This window comes from Haliotis rubra, unplaced genomic scaffold, assembly GCF_003918875.1.
Source record: "Haliotis rubra isolate DU_JTF1 unplaced genomic scaffold, ASM391887v1 Scf209, whole genome shotgun sequence".
Taxonomy (NCBI): Eukaryota; Metazoa; Mollusca; class Gastropoda; order Lepetellida; family Haliotidae; genus Haliotis; species Haliotis rubra.
In genome coordinates this window covers 1464415-1474155 of record NW_025766103.1, presented here as the reverse complement: position 1 = coordinate 1474155, position 9741 = coordinate 1464415, and the positions used below count along the sequence as shown (strand labels likewise).

At 40.1% G+C, this 9741-nt stretch overlaps 1 protein-coding gene across 1 annotated transcript; it reads right to left on the bottom strand.

Moving 5' to 3' along the window:
• Nucleotides 1-251: 251 nt before the first annotated feature.
• Nucleotides 252-3507, bottom strand: LOC124276412 (C-type lectin lectoxin-Thr1-like). Its single transcript, XM_046712053.1, has 5 exons — nucleotides 3446-3507; nucleotides 1607-1707; nucleotides 1303-1393; nucleotides 940-1159; nucleotides 252-462 (listed from the first exon to the last, which is right to left on the bottom strand). Exons 1-5 carry the CDS (start codon nucleotides 3483-3485, stop codon nucleotides 435-437), a joined length of 480 nt encoding a protein of 159 aa, XP_046568009.1. The 5' UTR covers nucleotides 3486-3507; the 3' UTR covers nucleotides 252-434.
• Nucleotides 3508-9741: the final 6234 nt, after the last annotated feature.

Sequence of the window (9741 nt, the reverse complement as noted above, 5' to 3'; positions counted from 1 at the left end):
CCATGTGAGAAATCGATCTCATGTCTTCGATTGAACGCTTTAACCACTCATTATAGCATTTTGATGTAACTTTAAGGTTTGAATCTACTGCTCACTAACAAGAGGCAACTGATCAACAATGAAATTGAGGCCACTGATCAACAATGAAATTGAAAATCGCTTGCATTGGACGAAGTCTTTTCCCAGATTTACGAAAGCATATAAATAATGAAGCCATTGGAAGCTAAACTCTCTTCCCAATATGCGTGTATTTACATAGTTGGTATGAAATCCAAGAAATATATAAAACCATGTGGACATAGAGCATTTACGGTACATGTCAATACATTTGATGCCGAACAATTATCATGGATAAAACAGAGAACAGTGTGAATGACAGAAATAACCAGCAAAGGCTTTTAATGTGTTCACCGATTTCAGCTTGGTACCCGGGTTTATCCAACAAGGGGAGGAGATTGCATCCTAAAACGAAAATAGATACTACATTGCATGGACGTGATTGTATCTTGAAATGATCTAGGAAAGAAAAGGATCACCATCTATAGCTACGCCCTGCATATTACTAGTGTCACAAACTGGTCGATTAATAAATGGCTGCACTTTGTGTAATTTAGGGGTCCTCAACAGGAACAGCTTTACAAGTTATGAAACAACTTAATGGGTACACGTCCGGTGACCTGGTTTATTGTGTGTGTCCTATAGTGTGTCCTTCATTCAACAGTGTGTGGAACGTTCCTCCTTGTATCAGCCACTGAACTGGTTGAGTATTTACAAGCCAATGCCGCAACTGAAGCATGGCGGTGTCACGCAAAATTAAACAAAACATATTATTTATACTCTGTGTATCGTATCCTAATAGAGTTGTTAAATTAGAGTAACACTGAGCTCCTCTACTTGTACACGGGTGCATGCCCCAACAACACAGCACATTATACATACGCCTTCTCGCATATAAAGTTTTGAAGTAAGTTGCATCCGTAATCCGACCACGAATAGCCTCCTGGTGCCCAGAGAATACCGCAGTTGGAATTGGCCTCATGACGGTCAGGCTCCCCCGGTGTCCAGTCTGTGAAAGATAACGGTTTCCCCTGTGGGGTCCATTGCCAGGAACCTACCATGTCCGTCAAGCCTATCCACGATGTCAAGGAGGCACCGGAATCTGGGGAGACAAATGTAATGGTCGCTTTGGTAAATGGACAAAGTATTTTTCGCAGTACCCTTGCTGAGTACATTAAAGTATAATTGTGAATTAAAGTCGTTAATTACGTTTTACTGTTTCATAGCTATAGGGATATCCATTACTTGCAAACTTCTTCAAATAGTTCTTGATGAAGTCGTTTTCGGCCTTTGTTTCAATATGTATCAGGTGTGCTCCGTAGATGCCACAATCCGTCTATCAAAAACAAACAAAACTGAAGAGCTTCGCGAGTATGTTTGGTAAATTGAGTATATTCACAGTTGACTGAAAACAAGAACCAACCACAGAAAGCAAAAAGTATAAATCATTCCTGGAAAATCATTCACATAAACGAATAGGAAATCGTTTCATTTAATTTTGCATCGTTTAAGAGTGTAAACGTGCTATATGAATATCTCAGATACCAACTGCTGCTTTAGTCCAGTCTCTCTGTGATGTGATGATGATGTAGCAGGAGCCTCCATACTGCACCCATCCATCTGGACAGCATGCAACCGCTGCTGCAGCACCTGCAGTAATTTACAGGGAGTGTGTATGATACAGTGACACTAGTATTGTACCAGGCGCGCATGTATAAACTTACAGTCACTGAATAAGAAATCATAACCGTTTTGCAACATGGTACCCGTGAAGCTGGATGCATCCTTTTTGTTTGGGTAAAGTTCGTTGCCACAGCACATTTGATGGCGTTTTGTTAATTTAACCAGAGGTGTCTCAATTTCATTAAAATTTGAACTTCTAACACTACAAAAACACCATAAACTTTCCCTCTCGTATCACTTTCAAATTCAAAACTAGTCTGGACTGACCAAATTACCAACCAGTACTATTCATTGTGATAATTGGTCACTGTTTGAGTATTAACATGATTAGTTAATCGTAAATCAACCTCATATTGAAGATCTACTCAAAACGTATCCTCGGAAGAATCTGTTAAAAATCATTTTTAGATAAAATATACGTTCATAGAAGTCCCTTTCGTATTCACAACATATACTCATGGACAAAAATAAGGGAACGCATATTTCTTAGAACAAAGGGGAATTTCATTGAACTATGCTTACTGGTGTGTTGCCGTTACCATGAAAAGCATTGCGCCGAAACTCACCAATTTGGTTTACTTGCACGTGCATTACGTGTTCCTGAAGTCATGGGCATTTTGGATTAATGCATTACATGCATGTGCGCTGTCAAACACGCAGCTTAAAATCAGCGTTAACATGGCGAGACAGTACTTGACTTTGGCACAAAAATGGGAAGCAGTTGGTATGGTTAAGAGTGGAAGCTCATTATATCAGGTTACCACGACATTTCAGAAGTCTGTAAGCGTAATGCCCATGCTTTGGAACCTGTACCGGTATAAACAGACTGGGGATGTCAAAATGAGACGTGGTCGAAGACGGAAATCCAAAAATACCCCTCGGGATGACCGGACCCTACGCCTTATTGCCTTACGAGCTAGGTTTAAATCAAGGACAAACGTTGGAATTTGTTCCCGTACTGTACGGAATCGCCTTAAATTAGTTAGTCTAAAGAATCGTCGTCCTATCGCTGGAATCAACATATTGAGCAGCACAAGCGCTTAAGACTGCAGTGGGCACACAAACATGGTGGAAGAACCTTACGCCAATGGAGACACACCGTGTTTAGCGTGAAAGGAGGTACACATTCGACCATAATGACGGACGAATCCGGGTTTGGAGACCACATTGGTGAAGGTTTCAGTGCCTACACCATTAAACAGCATGGTGGTTATGGATGGGGTTCTGTGATGGTATGGGGCGGGATCACCGTTGACAACAGAAAAGATCCTATTCGTGTTGATGGGGGGATGACAGGTGTACGCTATCGTGACAAAATTTTAATCCGATTGTCATCCCATTTGCGCGTACGGTAGGAAGAATGTTTGAGTTTCAACAAGACAATGCCCGCCCTCATATCGCCCATGTTTGTAGGGACAGACTGAGGGCTGCAAACACCTGAACGACCTATGTGGCCTAACAACTTGGATGAACTTTCCCGGACTCGACAAGAATCCCCATTGGTACCATTCGTAAACTCATACGGAGCATGCCAGGACGATGCCAAGCAGTTTTCCACAAACATGGGGGACACGCCCGATATTGAAAATGATCGCTAGAGGCAAACATTTTCATCTGTGTGAACTTTTCTCTTACCTCAAAATATATTAAAATGACAATCAATTCATGCGTTCCCTTATATTTTTTCTATGAATATATAACTAACCTGTATGCAAAATTGAAAGCAGGAAAATCCCCGTTATCATGTTTAGGAATGCCGTCGTCGCATGTAAACTAGCAAAAGTCGTCTTAGCTTATATCTTAGGATGTGTGAACTATCATATGTTGGGACTGAAATTAGAAAGACTGCTCACAGGTGTTGTTTCAATTCAGGGCTGAATGCACGTTCGGTGTATGCAAGGCAGGCTGTGGTGGAAGAACAATGCAGTTACTTGAGACATCTATTTGACACGCAGTCTATCGGATCTGCTGATTAGATACTACACACTTTTACAGGTGCAACAATTGCAATGAGTGAGTGAGTGAGTTTGATTTTACGCTGCTTTTAACAATATTCCAACAATATTACGGTGGGGGACACCAGAAATGAGCTTTACACATTGTACCCATGTGGGAATCGCACCCGGGCCTTCGGCGTGACGAGCGAACGCTATAACGACGTGGCAACCCCACCGCCCCTACACAATCACAGCGAAGCTACATACAGCCACCTTGATTGAGCAAATGCATCTTACACGTTATCAGGTTTATGTTTTGACGATAAAACATAACTTGGTTTACCTACCATTAATTAAAATGTGTAGCAGTATTTTTGTGTGTAACCCACATGTACGTCTTTGTGTTGTCAAAGAAAAAGAACACGATGGTGGGTCTGGGTCGATGACAGGAATACCAATAGCGAAATTGAGACAAAATTTACATGTATCGTAAGGAGTTATCTACTTGGAGGAGTGTATTGTCCAACATAAAAAAATGAGCACTATCCTTTATATCTGCCACTATACACACAACGAACTGTCAGTGTCACATGTCTGCCGTGGGTTGCGCCCCTGTGTCGGTGGAGGAAGGGGTCTGTTGGTTGAGGGCACTGGTTCCAGGAATAGCGTTCCTTTGCCCAACACACCACTTCGCCCCTTACTTCACCTAGACGGGTGGTAGAATGGGCCCGATTATACCAATCGGCTGGTCATATCGAGTCCTGTGCATTACTTGTATTAGCACAAATTCTATTATGAACTACATTTTTTACTTTATGTCTTGGCTCTTTTGGTTTGTAATATATAAACTGGTTTTGAAATATATCCTATTTAAAATGCCTAGAGTCTTATGCCCAGAAGGCGATGGCTCATGGGCCAATCTGGTGGATTGATTAATTTTCAATCAATCTTCTTCTGGAGTATACCATCTCAGTTTCCCTGGTCATGCCAGTCGGAGACCCACTGGTATATAGCATTGTCCTTGTGATACTCCGTGGTGGGTGGGGAGCTGGGATTGTGAACCTTCTCAAATTAACCATGGCTCAACCAAAAAAACATAAACGTGCATTAGATAAAATGCTCATTCTCTGATGAGGACTCTACCACAAACAAACCTCTTGATACTTGGAGCAGATTTCTAGTAGTATCGTCTACTGATGGTGGACCTCTTAAATTAAATCCTTTTGCGACATCCAAAGCAATTTATGGAATTGTTGGGGATGTTCAAACTGTCCAAAAGATCAGATCCGGCTACCTTTTGATCGAATGTAAAATCGCAAAGCAATCTGCCACTCTTCTAGCAACAAGACACCTCGCCAATGTTGACGTCACAGTTTCTCCTCACAAATCCCTAAACAGCAGTAAAGGCATCATTAGAGACAGGGACCGATGGCTCTATGATATGAGTGAGGCTGAAATAGAAACCGAACTTCAAAGTCAAGGTGTCACGAATGTGAAACGTTTCACAGCCAAGAGAAATGGTGAAATTATAAAAACAAATACATACTTGCTTTCTTTTTCTCAACCCAAACATCCAAAATGTATCAAAGCTGGATATTGTATCATCGAAGTGGAACAGTATATACCGAATCCACTTCGATGCTACAAGTGCCAAAAGTTTGGCCATGGTGCCCAATCTTGCAGGAATCCCATCACTTGCTACCGGTGTGGTGAAGCTGCACATGACGGATCTGATTGTCTCACATCTCCAAAATGTGTGAACTGCCATGGAGAACACATGTCTTCATCCAAGTCCTGTCCTATCTCGAAACGTGAGTATGAAATAGTCAAAGTTAAAGTACAAAAGAATATAACATACCAGGAAGCAAAACTTTTATTCAATGCAGCCACGTCATCGACAGGTATGTCATACTCAGCAGCTGTCACACACCCTCTTTCTAAAAACGTCAAGTCTGTTGACTGTCAGACTGATATTACGTGAGTAAAAACAGAAAAGTACACTGTTTCCAAACCATCTACTAATAGAAAAGAGACATCACAGTCACAGACTGATCCACCATCAATAGTTTCATCTCTTATTGTGAAAAAATGCAAGCCAGAATGTAGATTACACCCAAAAATCTGATCGATTACAAAAGGGTTCACGAGACCCAGTACAAATTTTCAACAAATTTCAGATGCTGGAAGATATGGATGTCTCCCCTCATCCTCGTGCACACGACAGAAGTAAGTCGCCTCTGACTAGGAAAAGTAGATCCCCAGTACTTCCACCATCAAATTAAGTCATAACTCTTTAATTCAGTGGAATTGCAGAGGTCTGAAAAATAATTTCAATGAAATACAATTACTGATACAGGACTTTCGACCGTCAGCGTTATGTCTTCAGGAGACATATCCAAAATCTACAGACACTTTTAATTTACGACAATATAGTGGTTATCACTGTTTCTCTCCTCAAGGTGATAAAGCAACTGGAGGTGCTTCTATTTTGGTAAGGCAGGGTATTACCCATAGCTCTGTTCCACATAAGACCAATCTTCAGGCTGTAGCGCTTCGTCTGACTTTACACATTGCGTTAACACTGTGTAGTTTGTATATCCCTCCTTCTTCCACTATTCAACAGTCAGATCTTCAAAACCTGTATGATCAACTTCCGAAGGCATGTCTAATCATGGGCGATCTCAACGGACACAACCCGCTTTGGGGAAGTAACCATACAAATAATAAAAATAAAATCCTTGAAGGATTCAGTTTAGATAATAACCTATGCATATTTAATGACGATACAAGCACCTATTTACATTCAGCTACGGGCACATATTCTTCCTTGTATTTGTCACTTGCTGACTCCATCTTGTATTATGAATTTGAATGGATGGTCCATGAAGACCTATGTGGGAGTGATCACTTCCCCACCATTCTCAAAACAATCAGCACTGGTGATGATCCTCCTTTATCAAGAAGGAACTTTGCCAGGGCTGATTGGTCATTAAATAAGACTCTATGTGTTGAGCACTTAAAACATGACCTTTTCAGGAACAGTGAAGATTATATACAGTCGTTTTCCGAAGTACTCAATGACATTGCTGACCACACTATACCGAAGTCCTCTGCAATTCCACATATTCGTAAACCATGGTTTACTAATGCGTGTGAACAGGCTAGAAAGTGTAGGAAAAAACCTGAAAAGTTTTTTCGCAAACATCCTACAGTCCATAATTTAGATAAAGTAAAAAATTTAAATGCCAAGACTCGACGCACTTTTAAACAGACTAAGCGTCAGTCTTGGAGGAACTATGTTTCCAAAATTAATTCACGTACACCTATTTCAAAGGTGTGGAACATGATTAAACGAATAAAGGGCAAAGGTTCCAAATCTACTGTCAACCATCTGAAGGATGCTGACAATTTATTAACTGATATGTCTGACATTGCCAATAAGCTTGGTGAAACTCTCGCCAAACATTCTTCTTCGTCAAATTATGTCCCAGAGTTTCAAAAATATCAGAAACAACAGGAGAAGAAGATAATACATTTTAACTCAGACTGAGGGGCTGATCATATACACTATCAGCTCTTGAAACATTTTCCTGAATCCTGTTTAGAAATCCTTTTAGAAATTTTTGATCAAATAACGACTTCAGGGAATTTCCAACCTTCGTGGCGTAATGCCGTTGCTGTCCCTATTCCAAAGCCTGACCGGGATCATACAGATCCATCCAACTACAGACCAATCTCTTTAACGAGTTGTGTTTGTAAAACCATGGAACGAATGGTAAACAATAGATTAACATGGTATCTTGAAACGAATAACCTTATTTCAAATATTCAATGTGGTTTCAGGAAAAATCGTAGTACCATTGATTGTTTGGTACGACTAGAATCCTTTGTTAAAAATGCAATAGTAAATAAACAACATGCCGTATCGATATTCTTTGATCTCGAGAAAGCGTACGATGCCACCTGGAAGCATGGTATTTGGAAGGATTTAAATGATTTTGGTTTAAGGGGTCGTTTACCTCTTTTTATCACAGTTTTTATCAGACAGACAATTTCAAGTCCGAGTAGGTTCAACCCTGTCTGACCATTACAATAAGGATCGCGGTGTCCCCCAAGGAAGTATTTTGTCTGTCACTTTATTTAGCATTAAGATCAACAGTTTATCCAAGGTTTAAACGATTCAATCGAAGGATCACTTTTGTGGATGATTTTAATATTTCTTGTTGCGGTAACAATATGCATACTATTGAACGGCAACTGCAGTTGTGTTTAAACAAAATAAATAAATGGTGCCTTGAAAACAGCTCTAAATCTTCTAAGTCAAAAACTAATTGTCTACACTTTTGTAGAAAATATAAGCCTCATAAGGACCCAGAACTATCTTTAAATGGCACTCCCATCAAAGTTGTAAAGGAGGCCAAGTTCTTGGGCCTAATTTTCGACTCCCATTTAACTTTTCTTCCCCATATCAACTATCTCAAAAATAAATGCCTGAAGGCACTTGACTTGTTGAAAGTCGTTTCCAATTCTAAGTGGGGAAGGGATCAAACTACCCTCCTACATCTATACCGATCACTGGTCCGTTCGAAGGTTGATTACGGCTCCAGTGTCGAATTCTTGATTCTGTCCACCATCAAGGTCTAAGACTATGTCTTGGATCCTTCAGAACTTCTCCTGTTGACAGTCTCTGTGTTGAGACCGATGAACCATCTCTTACACAACGCCGTATAAAGTTATCATTGCAGAATATAACAAAACTGTATTCTAACGAGTCTAACCCTGCATTTAACTGTGTTTTCAACCCTCTTTATGAGGACCTGTACAACAAAAAGTCTTCTCTTGTTCTGCCTCTGGGACTAAGAGTCAAACCTTTCCTTTCTGCTGCTGACATTGAGCTAGAAAATATATCTCCTTCCCGTCTTCTTTCTTCTCCTCCTTGGCAATTGGTGAGACCACAAGTAGACCTAACACTAGCAACATTTAAAAAATCAGAAACTAATGAATTACAATATAGACAAGAATTTAATCAATTAAAAAGTAAATATATACTTACAAATCCTTATTTACAGATGTCTAACCCTGCATTTAACTGTGTTTTCAACCCTCTTTATGAGGACCTGTACAACAAAAAGTCTTCTCTTGTTCTGCCTCTGGGACTAAGAGTCAAACCTTTCCTTTCTGCTGCTGACATTGAGCTAGAAAATATATCTCCTTCCCGTCTTCTTTCTTCTCCTCCTTGGCAATTGGTGAGGCCACAAGTAGGCCTAACACTAGCAACATTTAAAAAATCAGAAACTAATGAATTACAATATAGACAAGAATTTAATCAATTAAAAAGTAAATATATACTTACAAATCCTTATTTACAGATGGGTCCAAGGATGGTGGTGCGGTTGCTTGTGCCACTGTCATTGGATCCAGAACAGTCTCTTCTAGATTACCAAATAACAGCTCTATTTTGACAGCAGAAGCTAACGCCATATTAACAGCGCTTAAATATATTAAACAACACCCTAAATGTAAACAATATATACTATTTTCAGACTCTCTTTCGTGCCTTCAGGCTATTAAAAATCTTTCTTGCAAACATTCACTTTTAATAGAAATAATATAATTATACAATGAGCTTGCTACTGGTCAATATGACATCGTTCTCTGTTGGTTACCCAGCCATGTTGGAACCTCTCGTAACACTTTACGTACTATGGCCGATTTTGCTGCTAAGGGAGCACTCAACAAATCTGTGACACCACTTCTCATTACATACTCCGATTACAAGCCTTCCATTAGGTCGTACATCCGTGATCTGATGCAGAAGAAGTGGGACACTCAAGTAGGTATTAATAAAATACATGAAATAAAGCCATATATTGGATATACCTACTTGGGTTGTCAGTCCAGATTTGAAGAGGTCATAATGCGACGATGTCGTATTGGCCATACTAGATACACGCATGAATACCTGTTAAAAGGTGAGGATCCTTCGTTTTGCATCCCTTGTGATGAAAGAATCACGGTCAAGCATGTCCTGCTTGACTGTATTGATTTTTCCATCACAAGGGAT